The sequence below is a fragment of the Pempheris klunzingeri genome, chromosome 22, assembly GCF_042242105.1.
Source record: "Pempheris klunzingeri isolate RE-2024b chromosome 22, fPemKlu1.hap1, whole genome shotgun sequence".
Lineage (NCBI taxonomy): Eukaryota > Metazoa > Chordata > Actinopteri > Acropomatiformes > Pempheridae > Pempheris > Pempheris klunzingeri.
The window spans coordinates 11170329-11189142 of record NC_092033.1 but is presented as its reverse complement, the minus strand read 5'-3'; the positions used below and the strand labels follow the sequence as shown (position 1 = coordinate 11189142).

General features: G+C 41.1%; 3 protein-coding genes and 1 long non-coding RNA gene across 4 annotated transcripts; 3 read left to right on the top strand and 1 right to left on the bottom strand.

Annotated features, from left to right (window-relative positions):
* The first annotated feature begins 2446 nt into the window (after positions 1-2446).
* Positions 2447-6917, top strand: dram1 (DNA-damage regulated autophagy modulator 1). Its single transcript, XM_070853791.1, has 7 exons — positions 2447-2623; positions 3826-3893; positions 4110-4252; positions 4343-4520; positions 4984-5042; positions 5287-5379; positions 5470-6917. Exons 1-7 carry the CDS (start codon positions 2493-2495, stop codon positions 5506-5508), a joined length of 711 nt encoding a protein of 236 aa, XP_070709892.1. The 5' UTR covers positions 2447-2492; the 3' UTR covers positions 5509-6917.
* Positions 6918-7239: 322 nt separating this feature from the next.
* Positions 7240-11065, bottom strand: washc3 (WASH complex subunit 3). Its single transcript, XM_070853833.1, has 7 exons — positions 10894-11065; positions 9992-10090; positions 9826-9891; positions 9580-9717; positions 8715-8831; positions 8557-8621; positions 7240-8469 (listed from the first exon to the last, which is right to left on the bottom strand). The coding sequence occupies exons 1-7, from the start codon at positions 10942-10944 to the stop codon at positions 8370-8372; spliced, it is 636 nt and encodes a 211-aa protein (XP_070709934.1). The 5' UTR covers positions 10945-11065; the 3' UTR covers positions 7240-8369.
* Positions 11066-12642: 1577 nt separating this feature from the next.
* On the top strand, positions 12643-13072 carry LOC139221941 (uncharacterized). Its single transcript, XR_011585904.1, has 3 exons — positions 12643-12706; positions 12784-12879; positions 12968-13072. It is a non-coding gene; the product is annotated as an uncharacterized lncRNA (long non-coding RNA).
* Positions 13073-13937: 865 nt separating this feature from the next.
* On the top strand, positions 13938-16839 carry LOC139222257 (zinc finger protein ZFP2-like). Its single transcript, XM_070854230.1, has 3 exons — positions 13938-14698; positions 14968-15026; positions 15127-16839. Exons 1-3 carry the CDS (start codon positions 13938-13940, stop codon positions 16647-16649), a joined length of 2343 nt encoding a protein of 780 aa, XP_070710331.1. The 3' UTR covers positions 16650-16839.
* Positions 16840-18814: the final 1975 nt, after the last annotated feature.

The window sequence follows — 18814 nt, the reverse complement described above, 5'->3', positions numbered from 1 at the left end:
CCATACATTTTGCTCTTCTTCGGTGGTGGTGACGCTTGCTGCTGCCGCCCCGCTGCTTCTTCGCCTCATTGTCGCCTCCTGGTGGAGAGGAGCAGGCTCCGTGATGCATTCATGGTCTTCCCGCATGGATGGTACAGAAAGTCGGGCCTACTGTGCGCTGGCTCAAGGGACCAAGTTGACAGATTGTTTAGAAAAGGGAAAAAGCTGAAAACAGAATATTGGGAGGGTTTCCTTCCATCTGTTTATATGTGTTATTTTTGAATACTTTAATTATTTTTAGGTTACTATTTTTAAAGTTGCTGCCTTAAGATTTCTTGTTGCAAAGTTGAGGGTCAAGAGTACTTCTGAAAAACCCAAAGAATGATATAATCCTTCATTTTGATGTTGTCAGAAGAAAGAAGTAATCAAGGAATATTTAAAAGAAGTGTTTACCTCCGCAGGTTGAGTGTTAATCCATTCATATAGTTTCACAAATCTTACAATCCAAATTCTTCATCCTCAGATATAAAAACTGACAACTGCCAATGTGCTCTGCAACACAATAAATCTGCTCAGGACTATCACTATAGGACTTTAAAAGAAATTAGAAAAAAGCAGTTGCTCGTGTGGCATCACATGATGGCGTCATTGAACTACACGTTCTAGGCGTTATCCTATCCAGAGATACAGTTTACCAGAACCAAAAGTCCTAGTAGTCTGAGACCACACAGTAGTTTCCCTGGCCTGCACATAGCCTTCTTCTCTGCTGAGTCAGGAGTCCCACAAAGCCTGATAAATGTCCTTTTAAACCAACACTTTCTTAGGTTTGCTGCCAAGTCAGGCGCTGGTGAGCTTCAATAGCTATGCATCAACAGAGGAGGCTCTGATCTGGCCCCTCTTGGACTGTGTCCCTAGGCTTTCTTTAGGCTGTAGGAGAAGCTCTACAGAGGTGAAAGACTTCTGGATATGAGCCTCCACCAGATGTTCCAGATGCGCCCGCAATACCTCTAGATCCTGAAACATGCAAAAAACATGCAAAAAACATGCAGCCACATATCTAAAGTTAGATTAACAACCTAAAAAAAAGGGCAACTTCCTCAGTGTCCCACACCATCCAGGTCCCTAAAGTCTGACTGAAAGTAAACACAGAGAGCAGCACCCCTTGTTGACTAACTGCATGGGGACCTACATCCACAGCAGCTGGGCGGCCTTTTCTAGCAGGTAACGTTACCATCACAAACCTGTAAATGACATGTTTATTTGAATCTCAGCGTGACCCAAAGAGTCACAATAGCCAGAATTATGGAAAAATGTCAGCCCATAACTATGGCTATTGTGACTCTTTGGGTCAAACATGGTGTTTTTTACCAGGATCTGATATGACACTGTAATGTTTGAGCTGAGCACAAACACCGTGTCCCTGCCACACCTCAGAATCTCAGGCGTAGGCCATGTATTGACAGTCTGCGACAAACCATAACAAAGCGTGGCCTGCTATATCCTGTGGCACTCACTTATTGGATGACTCCCAAACCAAGGACGGAAAGTCCAAAGACAAACAGTTTGTTTCCACATGTAAAGGGGAACCCAGCTACATGAATCTGGCAGCACTCAATCTCCTCCACAAGCTCGTCCTCCGCCAGAGAGCCACGGTGAAATAACGAAACACAGATCAAAACCACAAAAATACTCAATCTAACATAGAAAATTTACTTCAATAAAAGCACGGAAGTGTTGAGAGTTGAAGTGCTTAACTTAAAATGCATGAAAATTGCCTCTGTGAATATTATATCATGATATGCTACATTTTTGTATTATTGACTATAATATAAGAGGCATTTCACTGTTGTCGCAGGGAAAAAGGTTTTATTATAGAGTTTATTATAAAATAATCTTAAATGTTGTATTTGAAATCTTAATCTGCACTAACTAAACTACAGCTGTAATATGTCTCTCTGAAATGAGCAGCAGAAATACGGAGTCGTTTAAGATGGATTCTCTTGTTGAGTAACCCAAGAGGCAACATTCAAAGTAGTAAATATAATAAATGGATAATTAAAAACTACAATGAAGTACAAATAAACTAAATAAACCGACTACAAATAGCTGTTAACATCATTCTGCAGCACATTTAATACTCTGTTATTGTCCCTCATATTTAAGTGACAAATATGAATCATTCCTCTGCTGTTGGTCAGGAACTTCACAGGACCAGTGAAGAAAGAGAGGAAGAAAAGAGAAAGTAAGATAAGAGGGAGGAAGGAGGCGCTGGATGGTGCTGTTATTTGCGTAGGCTGGTCCTGGGGGAGTGGGGGTGGTTTTTTGGGGGAAGAGGTTACTGTAACCAACACTGTACATCTTCTTATTGGTGAAGTGTGTTCTAGTTCACGCCGCGGCACCATGTGACTGTCGGTAACAGAGCTCATCAGGCCTGTCCCTGGACCAGCGCTTCAACCGAGGGCTGCATGGTACTATTTCCCTCCGCACATGGACATTTAAAAAACCTCTCCGAGATGTTTTGGTTCATGCAAGGACTCTGCTTTCTGCCAGCCTTCCTGGTCATCTGGTCCTCCAGCACTTTCATTATTTCCTACCTGATTGCGATTTTCAGACGTGATGTCGACTTAATCTTTCCATACATAAGGTGGGTTTTTATTTTGTTTGACTTTAGAGAAGCGGGCAGGGATTCATTCTTTTGGGTTTAACAAGTGACATTTGAGGTATAAAAGCGCCCTTTGCTGTTTGATTTATTGGTGATTTTAGTGAAAATCAAACAGACAGACTTTAGTTTCGTTTTCCTCCGCAGTATTTTAACTTGAGTCCAGCTGCCTGAGCTGTAACACACACATCTGTCGGTCATGGAGGCTGGTGCAGCTTCACATCTCCTCTTTTCACCACTGCATTTCAAGTCAAACTTTTATTCTAAGAAGACACGACTGAAGCTTAACATTGTGCTAAATACAAACCTGCACAGCAGTGGTGGAGGAAGTACTCTGGTAATACTGCAGAGTAAAAATACAAGGACAATTACTGCAATGTAAACCAGGGAAATACTGTATTTGTACTGACATAACACTCTAAATGCAGTATTTTACGGTATATTGCAGTGTTTTCACAGTGTGGTTTGTACTTGCACTTCAGTAAAGGATCTGAAGTGTGTAAGTGTTGTGAGAAACTGTTCTTAAAGTTTTAAAAGTAATAGTACAAAGCATAAAGACGTCCTCGGTGAGTGTTATAATATTAGATGTTATTATTAGATAGATGGATCTGGAAATTCTGGTGTTACAACAGCATTACTCATCCATTGATGTAACAGAGCAGGATTTCATTGTTGGAGTTGGTGGAAATCACCTTTTCACTATTATTGCACTGCAGCTAATGATTGTTTTCATGATGGAATAATCTGCTGATTATTTTCTCCACTACACGATTGATTGTTTGGTCTGTAAATACCGAGAAGAGACACCAGGACAGTGCTTTGTTTTGTCCTGTCCACATCTACAAAACTCAAAATCATTAACAGTAATATATAAATATATATATATATATATATATATATATATATAATTTCCTGTGCCTACACTGTCGGCTAGTTTAATTTATAGAAAGCCATCTTATTCCATAACCTCTTTTTATGTTTTTATGCACAAAACTCTGATTTTGAAAAGTACCTGACATGAAGTGCGGTAAAAAGTGTAATATTTACCTCAGATTAAAACTCAAGTACAGTACTTAACTGTATTTAGTTCAATTCAACCACCGCCCTGACAAAGGGAAGTAACAAAGTGACGGACACATGTAATGTGCATTGTGATGCAGATGCAGATCTTTCTTTTCCCTTTTCAGTGACACAGGTGCCAACCCTCCAGAGAGCTGCATTTTTGGCTTGATGACGTTCATTTCTGCCTGCGCAGGTAAAACTCCCATAGGTGCAAACATCCGCAGCGTCACCTCTCTAATGTGATGCTTTTACTGCAACTTTGGGCTTTCCCAAGGGAGGAACCAGGCTTTCCAAAAGTCACAGTTCCCTTTTTTTAAGAAATGAAAGCAGAATCTATTTGGCGGGATGCAAGAGGGGTCATAGGTTTACAGAACGTGGATGTAAAATGCACAATTTGACCTTTGCACAGGAATAGCCACCATTTATGCCAGGTACAAGTTTGTGGAGAAGCTGAGTGAGGAAACGCGCGTGGTGCAACCGTGTCTCAATAAAGCAGCTCTTTGGATTGGGATGATCTCCTGTTTGGGCATGTGTATTGTTGCAACCTTCCAGGTATAACTTCACATGTGGTGCACATTTTAATCACATGACAATCATTTAATGTCATGTTGAATAGCACATTTTGCTACTTTTTGATTGCAGGAAACAACAGTGATGATAGCTCATGACATCGGAGCTCTGCTGTTCTTTCTCTCCGGCATCCTCTACATAATCCTCCAGTCCGCCATATCATACCACGCCTATCCATTTGGATCCTCCATGAATGTGTGTTGGACACGTTTGGGCATTGCCATCATTGCTACGTTGGCATTTTTCCCCAGTATCCTTTTCTGTTCTGCTTTCCTGATGTTATTCCTACTGTGCTAACATGTATTTTGCTTTATGTTATTTGATAGAGACGATGCAATTGAACAAAGTTCCAATACAGAGCATGAAAGTGATGTGATTCACAGAGAGTTTGTAGCTAATTTTCAATTTTTGCCCCCAATTGGGCTTTTACATGTACAGTGTAGGTAAAATATACAGATGTCAGTATCATAATATCAAGTAAAACTGCAGAAGTATGGAAGTACAATAAATTACACATAAAATACAAAAAAAAACCCCACATATGCCATACACTAATGAAAAGAGTACAATTAGCTAAACATGCCATTCACCAAAGTCACCATTTAACCAGGAACTTAACTGTACAGCTGGGACATTATTCTCTTGCTCGTAGTTTCATTTGTTTCATTGCCAGTAAATACACGTGATGTCATTTTCCTCAAAGCACAATTCAGCTGTCATCTGTGCGGCCCTTGTGAAACACGCCACACTGCACAGAGACACGAAAGATGAGGTGGGCTGTTGTTTGTCACTGTGTCACAGTGATCACTTTAATGCTGAGACCACTGGACATTAGACAGATGAATGATCAGCAACTACTTTGATAACCGATTAATCATTTGTCATTTGTTGTGTTGTAATTGAGAGTTTGTGAATTTAATATTGAATATTTAGCAAGTGAGACAAAGGCTGGGAGCTACTGTCAATATGTGATGTATGGATGTAATTGTATTTGGTTAATGCCCCCCCCCCTGCAGGACTATCCCTTCCAACTGAGCAGCTCCGTGTGCGAGTGGATTGTCGTCTTCAGCTTCATCTGCTTCTTCCTCACGTACATCGAAGATTTCAAAGTGAGTATCGCACATTTAAAACTCGTTTTCTGTTTTATTGCTGGGTCCTTATTCTTATTTTTCTCCTTTTTTTCCTTAAATTTCCGACAGCTGTTTAAGCTACGAGTGAAAACAGAGTATGAGGAGTAGAGTCTGGATCTGCGTCTACCAGCGAATCTTTGTAGGACAATCAGTATTTAAATCAGGTTTTAAAATGTGCTGCATTATTTTTGTCAATCTTTTATGCTCATACATGTTTGTAATTTTGACACTTTTATAAGATTTTGTTTTGTATCACCTGACGGCACTTTTTAGATTGTTATTTATACATTTTGAACAACTGATTCCTGCCTGAAACTTTGTACTTTTTATACTCTCAAATCATTTTATAAGTGTACTTATTGCCACTTGTGTTCAGTCAAACATCACTTTGCACTTTGCCCTAAACTGTTGCCTCACCAGCATGACTAGTCCTGTCAGACCTGTGACAACTAATAAGAGAAGTTCATCACACTGTGAGCACATGATCGTTACGCATGGTTAGAAACGAGAAAACCACTCAAACTAATAACAAGAATGTCTGTGCGAACACATTGTCTGTACTGTTTTGTGAGAAAAGGGTGACATTGAAGGCAGCTGCTCGTTTTATGCTGAAAAATGACTAATTAGTAATTACTGTTCAAACGAATAATGGATGAGTCTCTACAACTGCTCAATTTGATTGCTATGATAAAATGAATGGAATTATAGATGATTGGAGGTGAAGATCGTTTTTTCAGTGCGCTCACAGGCAGATAAGTAAAACCTTTCATCTCTGTGGTTCACAGCTCCTTGGCTCGTGAAAGCAAAACAAATCACAGGTTAGTGTGGACATGAGTTAGAACAGCTCCACCGGACGGATTCCTCACTTTTCCTCCTCAAATTGCTGTAGGATTTTCAGGGGCCTGTAGAAGCAAAGGTTTCCAACATGAATATATTTAGATTTGTCTTTTTATCTCGTAGATTATCGAGGCTGGGAACCTATGATTTGCACCCTATTATTCAAATACTATTATATCAGTAAGATCACTGTGGACTTAAGAAAAACCGAGGACACAAAGGGGAGAGGCCTCGATGAGTAGATAAAAAGGTCTTGATGCATAATTACTCTGAAGTACTGTAAAGCCTGTTGCTGAGAACTAGAGCCAATGAAGAGGCTGTTCTTGACGCTTTAGTGTTAAAGTGCTTGTCATTGTTGCCCAGATTTAAGATCACTATTACATTACATGAGTATCAGCTGATATTTCACTGGCCAGTGCTTTTGGAGGATTCTTCAACTGTTGATCAGTAGACGGGACAAACACAAAGTAAAACCCTGTGCTGTGATGCATAAGTGGACATGACGGAAGTCACATGAACACAGATTGTTAACTTGTTCACTACAGATATTGTCTTTAGAAGGGAAAATATATTGAACAGAATTACTATGTTTGGGTGCTGTTCTGCTTATGACGTGTTGTATGGTACAGATCACTGTTCACGCCGAGCTGAAGAATAAAGATTTCTTTTTTTTTTTACACACAAAAGCTGTTTGAGTGTTTATTACAGATCCAAAACAAAGTGCTTTCCAGACTTCTCCACACTCACGTTTTCAGTCGTTATAATGTAATATCCACTGCTAGAAATCTCATGAGCAACGACAACCTTTTCATGCTAAAGCGCTCGACATGGTTTCTCGACTCCTGATGAATGTAATGATAAAGAGTCGACGCAAACTAAACCTGCTGGTGTTGTTTATTACCGGTTTATCGCTGATTGTAGTGCAAGTTCCATTAGTGTGCGATACACAGTCATTTCAAGCAAAACATTTAAACTCCACAAGCCCATTGGAAGATTAAGAGACATGTCAATGGAGAGTATTTCAGTATCTAAAGCAGAGCCAGACAATACATCACTATGTACTGTTTATTGTCCTTCAGTGACATATCATGTAATTTTGCTTTGACATAATATTGTGTGTAAGTTGATGGCCAAAACATGTAATGTAATCCATATTAATACATTCTGTCAAACAATAGAGTGTTTTCTAAAAAGCAAAAGGGTCTGAATACGTTCAAAGTTCACTGGAAATGTGTCTAAAATTATCAAGACAAAAAAAAAACAGAGGCTTTACACAGACTGAACTCTAGTTTTTGTTCCTTCAGTATGGCCACCTGTAACTTTTGCTAGTCCACTTTCTCAGCAATGACAAAGTGTGACACTCTGCTAGGATCATTCATGTGCCAATATATGAAAATCACATTTTGCTGCTGCGAAATAAAGACAAAACAGGCGGTTTTAAGCTTTCTGTCAAAAGATTCCTGATATAGTGTTTTTTTTTTTGACAGCTGATTTTCAGGCAGGAAAATGACATGCTGGAGGACATGAGTTATCTTCCTGTGAAGCTGTGCGTTGACACTGAAAGATTATTGTGATATTTTTCTCCCCTGGCTTCAACACACAGAATCGCAACGTATGTGTAAAACATTCAAAGTATCCAACATATATTATTGTCTTTTTCATTTAGATCATGTGAAAAAAAAAAAAAAAAGAGACGCAACATTCAGCTTAGACTGTGATAGCAGTGGCACAACTAAAAAAGTCCAATAACTTCTTCAGTATGTAACTACGTTTTGTACAAAGTTCACATGCTACGGTCATGTTCTGCTGCTACTGCTAACATTATCTCAACGTGGGAAATTATTTCCTCTTTTAGAAAAGAATAATCATTTGTCAAATGTATTAAATGTATCAAAACTGAGGAGGTCACTGCCCGACCATAAGCCAAACCATTTCAGCTCTATTACGCTGTAATTACAATCGCTCTGGTTGGATTCTCCTGTTTCAGGCACTTACATTTGCACCCTCTCACTGCTCCTTTACAGGCGCACCGCTACCTCCCTCTCTTTCTGAGTGCAGGCCCGCAGAAGCTCAGAATAGCGATAGGCGGCCTTTACAGGAAGCTTTGTGTCAATGGGGACGGAGGACACACGTCAGTCGCTGAAAGACGATTCGCTGTCAGAGCTGGTGGCAGCAACGTCTTGATCCTCCGTGGCCCTCGATCCTCCATCGGGCACGGGGGCGTTCGGTTTGCTGCCGCCAGACAAGAAAGGAAACGCTATTAGCCGGTTTCATCATGAATTCAGATTTATATATGATCATCGGTGATAAAACACTCACTCAAGCAAGTCGGGATCCAAACCCTCCAGGACCATTTTATTCTTTATAGCCTCAGGTGGAACTCCCTGTGACACATAAGACGTGTATTGAGATACAGAACACACGCTTTATTTTGCATTTTTATTATAGTCCATAAGCGGGCATTACTGATGACTCACCACATGACACATTTTCAGATATCGGGCATAACGCGGGTCCTTGGCCACTGTCATGATGTTCTCTGCAGCTGCTTCCTCTTTTTGTGTCGCTGCAGGTTCCGGTGCAGTCTGAGCGGGCTGCAACATGAAATTAATAAAATTAGTGAGACGGTGTGAGGTAGCAAGTGGTTTAATGGCACAGGACATACATTTCTTTTGTACTGGTGCTGGAGTTGGAGTGTGTAAAGGTCCGTGTTGTTTGTGTTTTCACTTTTTTTACATCTTTGTTGCACATTTCGCTAAAGGATTAGTTTGACGTTTCAAGGAATTTGCTTATTTACATGCAGAAAGTGCGCCTGCATGCTAAATGTAAAGCTACAGTCAGCAGATGGTTAGCGTAGCATAAAAAAAAATGGAAACGGGGGATCCACCTAGCAGCACATCTAAAGCTCACCAGTTGGCGCACTGTGTTTCATGTGTTTTAACTGTACATACACAGACATGTAAAGATGTGGTTTTACAGGGAGTCATGTGCTTCTCCTGGTACAATGATTTCCGTGAGATTAATCATCACTGTAATGTTGAGTGCTAATTTAACAAACCACACATAAAATGCTTATCTGTGAGCTTTAGAGGTGCTGGTAGGTGGTAGAGCCATACTGGCCATTTCTCCTTGATTCAAGTCTTTATGCTAAGCTAAGCTAAACACGTTCTGACTTTAGCTTCAAATTAACGCAAAGACAAGAGTGGTTTCAGTCTTCTCATCTAACTCTCGGCAAGATGGCGAATAAGTATGTTTCCGAAAATCCCAAACTATTCCATTCAAATATTCCACAGGCACATTTTGAAGGCCTCTCCTGAGCACAGTGTGCATCACAGTGTTTACCTGAGTGGGAGGGAGGGTCCCTGCTGGTGGACCAGCTGTTTGGCTCTGACTGGCCGTAGTGGGTCCGTTGGCCTGAGCAGGTTGCTGCTGATTCAGTCCATCTATTGTGACGTCCTCCAGTCCAGGAATGGAGGACAGCTGATTGGAGCAATACAATATTTCATATATGATCAGTGCATGGACATGACAGGTATATAGAGCGTCATAAACTACAGGCAGAACGACTGGAGAGGCTCAGGAACTCACCTTGGCTTCCAATATGCACAGGGTTGTTTCAATCTGCTGTATGCGAAGAGATATGTTTGCAAGTTTCTGTGGGGGAGAAGTTAAACAGTTCAGGATATGATTGAAGTGTTACAGAGCAAAATAAATAGAAGAGATAGAAGTAAAGAGTCCAAGAAGATGGACAAACCTCTTCACAAACTGTGGAAAATCGGTTAAGGAACCGGACCGTGTGCATGACAAACTGATTAAGATAGGCAACGACTCTTCTCTGTTGAATGGCAGGGACCTGAAGGAGACACACATCAGGTTATTTCAGAGAGGAGCCCAGCGTATGATACGAACAGAGGAAATGAAGTAATTCACATTAAACTAATGAAGCAATTCCTCCCCCTGAAGGCTACGACAACCTACTGCATTCATTCAGTTTTAACACAGTAGATACGGTAAAATCATTAGCTGTTTACTACAGATTCAATGTGAAGTCAAGTGCAATAAGTAAATAAGTGTAGTTATGGAATTAAGATTTATACTAAATGCAATTAAAGACAATTATAATTTATCTATCTGTGTAACTTGAATGCACATGAAGTCTTATTTTGTCACATTGTTAATACTTATTTGGTCTACCTGCCTGACAGACAATGCAGGAATAAATCAGATTATTTTGCTTTGATCATCTAACAAATATTAACTTAAGTGGCATCTGTGTATTTCTGAAATGTACATTTACGGAGACGGTGTTTTATTGTAATTGCTACACTTTTATACACATGCAGACCCAGTGACAATAAAGTTAGATAATAATTGACCCTGTTGTTTAGTTCAGGATCTTCTCCTGGGGTAAAACTGCAGACATTAAATGGGGAGCTTGAACTATTCACACCGTCTCTGACAGTGATATTTGCTGATGACTGCTTTGATTACAGATAACTAGTATATACAGCTACCATCTGACTTGTTAAACTTGAATGGGAGCCGTGTTGCTGAACTGTTTTGGCTCGTTTCTCTCTCATTTCCTCAATGTGTGGCTCAACGTTAGTTAGTTAACACCCGCTGATGTTAATGTTAGCTTAACGTCAGACATCAAACCTTGGTGAGATCAACACCGGAGCCCACGATCGGCAGCCCGTCTTCGTCCATGTTGGATTTTTAACCTTCCTGCTGATTAAAGAGCTGTTTCACCCCAACAGCGAGACTTTTCAGTGGAAAGAGACAGACAGAGGCACACCGGGAGGCTTGCTGTGAAATGTTTCATGTGACTCGGCCATTTGTGATGTGATCACGTCGTAACGTCAGGAGGATACTTCCGGCAGAGCCAGCCAATGGGAATTGAGGTCTGAGCTTTTATTTTGAAGTTTCAATTCCTGTCTGTGGAAAATCACAACATCCGGTTATTTCTTGTGACAATCATGGTGATTATTTCTGATTGTGACATTTTTACAAAGCTACTCAGTGTTTTATTGTGTATTAATTAAATGTGAGGTTAATATAAAAGACCTCTGGACAATAGAGTCATATCGAGAGACTGGTTGCAAATGAAAGATAGAGCTGGTTTGAAAATAACATTTAATTAAATGGCAAGTGTTTATTTGTCTATTTTATCTTAATCTATTTATATTCATTTTCCTGGTATTTGATGGACGTAATGTTAAGTTGATGTACATTCATGTTATTATAATCATTATTATTAGTAGTAGTAGAAGTAGTAGTAACAATAGTAGTAGTAGTAGTAGGAATAGTAGTAGTAGTAGTAGTAGTAGTAGTAGAAATTGTCGTAGTAGTTTGTTTTTGTAGTATTGATTACAGAGAGCGATCACAGCTGGGTGGTGAGACTTTTATCTTGAAAAGAGGAAACGCAGCAGACGACTTGAGGAAACGGGTGCTTGCGTGCTAACAACGCATGTTAGCCCAAATAAATCAAACCACATTATTTTACATTCATTTCTCATTGCTACAGGAGACAAATTGCACTGATGGAGGTTATTGGATCAGTAGAGAAAATAAATGGTATGTACAGAAATAGTCTGCTCCCGCTGCAATTCAAAACAGACTATGTTTATGTCAGTCAGATAGCTAGCGGGACCCGTCTAATTAATGCAATAATTACAGTCAGGGGCAGTCAAAGTGGCGCTTTTGTACAAAAAATTTACTTCTTTTAATCGGAATTTGTGTAATAATATCAAGTAACATAAATAATTGTTCCTAGACCTAAAGCACAGCCGTAAATACTCAATATTTAATAGGTTTCTCCAGCAATTATACTGGTCCGTAGGCTTGTAGCAGGCTGTGGTGAGTTAGCTGACACCTATGAAAAAATAGATTCATTTGTGATTATCACATTGCTTTTATGTAGCAAACTAAAACCTGTATATTTGCATGGTGAAAGAGCAACTGTAAAGAATATTTTAAAACCGGTTTAATCTATATTTGTCTATGAGTTTGTCTGCCCTCTTTGGTTAAAAGCTCATTGATGCCCTCAACAGACCATCTGTCACATTACACTTCTATGTTTCAGAGCCCAGCCTGCCTCTGTCATCCCTTCGCCTCCTGGTGCCCCCATTGCAGCTCCTGTCTGCAGCTATGTGGCAGCTGGCGAAGCAGAAAGACGTGATGAACTATGAGAAGGTTCAGGAGTTTGTGTTCATGGTGACTGAGGCGGTCCCTGGACTGATCAACCACAGACAGAGAGCCCAGCTCATCCTGGGTCTACGAGCAAGGGTGGGCAGACGTTGCGTGTTGTGTCATATTCAGAAATGTTTGCTGTAATCATTCTTCAGTAACAGTTTGCTGATGTTTTCAGTTGATCCTGGAGCTTTGTAAAGGCTCAGTTCGAGGCGTCGTCGACTCACAAGTGATCCAGAGCTATTTGGACAGACTCCCAATAACCTCTGCAAACACAGATGTAAGTATGCTGAAGGAATACCTTATAGGAAACAAACATTTATAGTCTTTAAATGACATGAATCCTCTCTGTCGCAGTACATGGATGCAGAGGTGAAAACAACAGAGTCCACTTTCATTGCACTTGTTCAGAGCCTGCTGAAAGATCCAGTCGAGAGGGCATATTTCTTCCAGGTCAGACAGATTTAGTTTATTAATTTCTCAGCTTGTGACTGCTTTAAATACGTGCTACAGTAAATAGAAATGTAATTATCTCTTACAGGAGGTGTTTCCAGTGGAGTATGGACCACAATATGATGCAGCTCTGCATGTGTTATTGTGGGAGCTGCTGTCAAAGCTGGAAAAGCTGCTCCCAGTACCAGATTTAAAGCAGGTATTAAGTCCGTCAGTCCAGGTGTGTCAGGTTGTTTTACCTGCAAGTCATGTGCCGTTTACCACCAGCTTAAACGCCACCGTACTGTGATTACAGACTGCAGCCTGGCTCGGCTCTGTTCCTCCTGTGTTGGAGGAGTGTGTTCAGTCGTCACCTGAAGAGCTGAGCTTAATCTTCGAGCACTACAAGAGTTCAGGACTACTGAAGATGCCATGTGAGTGGAGTTGAAAATGATGTTCTATGAATTCATATTTTAAGTTAATTATCAAGGGAAAATGACAAACATGCTCTGGTCTCAGCTGCTTAAATGTTCGCTGCTTTTCTCTTGGTTATATCATTGGGGTAAAAAAGATATTTTCAGTTGTATCATCCAATGTTGAATATGAGTAAATCTGCTCAAAATTGTGTGTGTGCATTTGGTTACTTGTTAGTCATGTTGTAGTTTTGTATACTTGGCTGCCTACTTAGCTCATAATTGGCAAAAAGCGGTTTTATATTCAAAAGAAGATGCCGCTGTTGCTTACTTGTGGAATAAAAAAAGATTCAAGTTTCGAGAATAAATTCTTGAATAAAGCGCTTTTATATTCACCCAATATTGGTATTAATCTGACGGAACTGAATCCTCAAAGTTTAATTGAATCAGGAGTTTCTTAATTTAAATGTGATGAGCACTTGATGTTTTCTAGACTAAACAAGTAGGAGATTAATCAACAATAGTAGTAATATTTAAAAAATACAACTACATTTAAGTGCCCTTAAGGGATTTCTAGTAAGTGCCTTTAAATTACAGTTTTTTAACCAGTGGCTCCTTGTTGTCTTTTAAATAGATGGCCCTTCATCCACCATTGGCAGCTGCATCATGTCTGCGTTATCCATCCCTCCCTCGCAAAAGACAAACGTCTCTGTGGGACTGGAATCAATCCACAACTACGCTAATGTCCTAGACCCCGTCACCTTCGTTGGAACAGACCAGTACAGCGTCGTGGCCGTCTACACCGAAGTGGAAGTTGGGGCGTCAGAAGTAGACGCAGAAATGATGGAGTCAGCTGAAGCGCAAATTCAAACAGATTTCTATGAAGAAGAGATAGTGGCTGTCAGCTCAGATAACGCCGGCGGTGAGGAGGCCGTCGGCTTGAGGGTAGAAGAAACGAGTGAAACAGTGGATGTTGCCAAAGCTCTGGAGACTCTGACGAAAACCTTTGCACTACGGAAGGAGAGCCTTGGTCAAGATTTACTGACTGTAAAGAGTAATGACTCATCCCTTAATGTGGAGCTCGGGTCAGGAAACGCTCCAGGTGAAGGAAAAACACACGAAGGGCTTGAAACAAGTGACCAAATTGACGAGAAAAAAGAAAACATTCCCGAAGAGGTGAAGCAGCCTGGAGACGTAGAGAGCAATGTGAACTCTTGTACAGACTTGAAGGATAACCATGAATCGTTTTCTGTCCATGAAGAAATTGCAGATGTCTTATATGAAGATCCAGCTTGGGAAGCACAACGGTCTCCCTGTTCAGCTAATGTGCGCCGATCCTCTCGTCTGCAAATAAAGACGTCACCCAGCCGGCAGGAGACGTGTAAAATCAAGAAGTCATCCAGAGGAATAAGCAAAGAACCAGAAATGTACAAAACCTGTTTATACTGTAATACTATAATTATTTCCTCTTCTAAGTCAGAAATATTAGAGTGAATAACTCAAATAAGCATATCTCCCAAAATGTTGAACTATTATTAGTTTTTCACTTTCTAATATAGTATTTTATCCAAATATCTGTCACTTCCCATTACAGTGTCTTCAGAGAAAGTAGAGAGATAATGTACCATATGAAAAATGGCAAAAACATGAGTGATCTACATTTACAGATTCCATAACAACATTTTTATCTCCCCAGGCGCAGAGCTGATGTATCAGGCGCCCCCTCTATTATAGCCATCAAAGAACTTGACAAAGGTAATATTTTGACACGAAGACGAAAAACATCTTGGATCCTTTTAAGTAGAATCCACCTGTTTTTACTCACGTCTGTCTTTTTTTTTTTTTTAAATTTCAGGGGATTCTGATGAGATGATATCAATCATCTTCACCTGCTCCCAGTGTCCCTTCCACAACTCTGAAGAAAACAGCCCTCCTCACTTCCACATGCAGAGCGTTCGCACCGAGGTGTACAGGACTCTGTCAGGAGCCAAATTTACACCATCTCCTTCCAGCACAGATGAAATTTTTACATCCATTAAACTCTTCCCGAAAGGAGACGCAGAGCAGAGCACAGCAGAGCCGCCTGACGGTCAAAGCGAAGTAACTGTGCCTCAGCCCCGAAGCAAACAGAAGGCCCTCACTTGTGAAACATGCGGTAAGATGTTCACACGGACGTCAGACGTCAGGAGGCACCAGCTCACTCACACCGGAGAGAGACCGTTTCACTGCTCGCAGTGCGACCGAACTTTCCAGCACTCGTGGGACCTGGCCAAACATGAGAGCAAACATCACGGCGTGGCCATCTCTTTCTCCTGCCAGCTGTGTAGGTCCTCCTTCGCCAACCTCCGCGCGCTCACCGTCCACCATAAGAAGTCTCACTCACTGGAGAACCAGCTTCCTCAGATCTGCTCCATCTGCAGCCAGAGCTTTCCCACTTCCTCCGAGCTCCTCGAGCATAGGAAGTCTCACGTCACCAGTAAACGCTACATCTGCCAGCAGTGCGGCGAAGGCTTCGACTCCCTGCTCGCACGCTCCCAGCACCGGCAGATGCATCAAGTGAAGCGTCAGTTTAAGTGTCCACACTGTGAGAAGACGTACACTCGGAGATCTGATGTAAAGAGGCATCTATCTACCCACACTGGAGAGCGACCTTACCAGTGCGACCAGTGCAGCAAACGCTTCTCGCTCCGCTTTATGCTCATGAAACACCTTCGCGTTCACACAGGCGAGCGGCCTTTCCAGTGCTCCCACTGCCCCAAAAGGTTCACGCTGGTGTCTGTGCTGGCGAGGCATGAGAGGATGCACACTGGGGAGAAGCCTTTCCTCTGCTCTCAATGCGGGAAGGGATTTTTGTCACAGGGAGAGCTTTCAAAACATCACAGGTCACACGTGGACGACAGGCCCTACTCGTGCCCTCAGTGTGACAAACGTTTCAAGAGCAAGAAAACCCAGCAGGAACATATTGTGTCCCACACCGGCGCCCGCCCGTACCCCTGCACCTTCTGCGGGAAGGGCTTCACCAAACCATACGCGCTGACCAGACACAATCTCATCCACACAGGCGAGAGGCCGTTCCCCTGCGCACACTGCGAGAAGTCGTTCCTCACCCTGAGCGAGGCTCAGCTGCACCAGCGTATTCACACGGGCGAGAGGCCGTATCCCTGCGACATCTGCGAGCTCAAGTTCAAGAGTTCGTCGGAGCTGGCGCGACACAAGCGCAGCCATTCGGGGTTGAAGCCGCTGAAGCCGCACTGTGAGAAGTGCATGAAGACGTTCACGTCCAAGGCCAAGCTGAAGAAACACATGGAGACACACAGGGAAGAGGGAGAAGCAGCACAGTCAGTAGACTCTGTACAGCCCGAGGGACCAAATAATTAAATAATAGAGACTCTTGAGTTTAGATATTTAGCTTTATCAAATTTTACAAGTTCTGATTAGGAGAGAATATATCTTATGCACATCAGGAGAGAGACTATAATGACTTAACTGTGTGGACAAGTACGTGTGTTTGGTACTGTTACATCAGTCGACCTGAGTGCACTTTTTTTTTTTTTAAGGATATTTTTAGTAGACAGTCGAGCACCTTGACAAATGATATGTACACTACTTCCAACATGACATTAATTCCACAATATATCAGTCCCATTTTTTTTGTTTAGAATACAAATGCACAAAAACAAACAAGACACTGACAAGCACACATCTGAACAAAATCCCACTCTAATTGAGCAGACCAGATGTGGTGAACATGGTCTAACTGCTTTACACAGAACAGAGAATGAGGAAAAAAGTTTAAAAAAAATAGTTACATCCAAGACAGTTTGCCTATTTGGCCATATTCATGCATACAGACCATTTTATTCACCATTAAATCCTTCGTTTTCAGTGAGAAATAAGCTCCAGGCGTCATAGAATATGTCCTCTTTACCCACAGCTATGTACTGTGTGTGACCGGTTCGTACGCTGGCATTTTAAACATCATATCAATCTAATTTTTGTAAGTAGTAAAGAGCGTAGGACTTCCGGTGCCTCAGAGTAATTCTACTAAAAAACAGATTTTTAATGTCATTAAACATAAATCATTTTTGACATATCAGTGTTCTAAACACGCAGCTTTACTCTCATGTCTCCACTGTGCTTTGAATTTTGCACCCAGGAAATTACAATTATGTTCAAGTCAAAAACGTTGTCTGTTTGAAATGGAAATCATAGGAGAGCAGAACTGTTCATTAAATACATTTTACAGTCCACATTCTGTCTGTTTCTTTCTCTGTGTTAGAACATTGTGCGCCATTGAGGTGCAACAAACTGGAAAAATAAGAGCAAAACAGGAATCACAAAGGGTGGGGGGCAACGATAATGAAAAATAATGAGGAAAAAAAATAATGATATACTGTGGCATTCTTTTTACAACTTCAACTAGTCCTTAAGTTTCCTGATTTAATATCTGTGGATTTGAGAGCGTGGATATTGTTAAAAAAAAAAAAAGGTGGTAGTTTAAGGGCCATAACGTTGAAACTTGTACAGTGTAATCCAGTGCCATGCTATAAATGCTACCTTTACTTCAGTTTTGATTGCCATGACATTTGGTTGAGGTGTTCATGTCCCCCTCAGGATGAATTGTACCTGCATGCACTTTTGTTATAAGGGTCACAATCCAGAAAGGTTGGGCAATACTGCTTTAAGGTTTTCCTGAGGTGTTTTCTGTTTCAAAGGGCGATTACGCAGTGGTTTCCCCACACGTTTTTACTGTATTTTCAAGGAACTGTGTCAGCTGATGTATCTCCTTCATTTCTGTCCAGAGTGCACATAAAACTCGGTGAGCTGATGGTTATGGAGCAAAGATTAATTATAAACATCATAAACACAACCTCATTTCCTCTACAGGCTTCCTGCTGTCTGATAAAATCACCCTGTCCTCATCTGCCTCACTGGTGTGTTTTTCATAGACTGCAGAACAAGATGCTGTAGTAAGTCTGAACATGGTAAAAGAATTGACAACTTGAGCTAATGTGGTCGGTTTGTTTAATCCAGGGAAAAAATATTTAGCTTCAGAACTATTTTCTATGGCCACATTTTTTTTAAAAAGGGGCTCTAATGTTGTAGTATAATACCATATTTCAGTTCTGCACAGCCTTCCTCCCCCCCCCCGGTCAGAGTATCTGGGTATTCCCTCCTCCGTCACCATGTTAGTCTTATAAAAGAGGAGCCATTTGAATGTGTTTAATTAACCGAGAGGTTTTAATTAGCTTTGATGGGCAGAGGGTTGATGGGAGGGAAGTCGATGCCGATCATCAGAATAAATCACCAGAATATAACTGGCTGTGTCATTTAACAGGAGAGCTACAAAGTGCAGCTATGGTGCAGTCTAAAACGGGGGTTTTACTGTGGTTTGTAATTGGTAATCTATTTTTAGCACTGTGTATGTTTCTAAATGTGTTTTAAATTGTTAGCAACAAAAAGAACATTCCTAGATGAGACCGTTCATAATAAGGTAACTAGGTTATCACTGTGTGAAACAAAATGGTGAATGTGTACAAAAT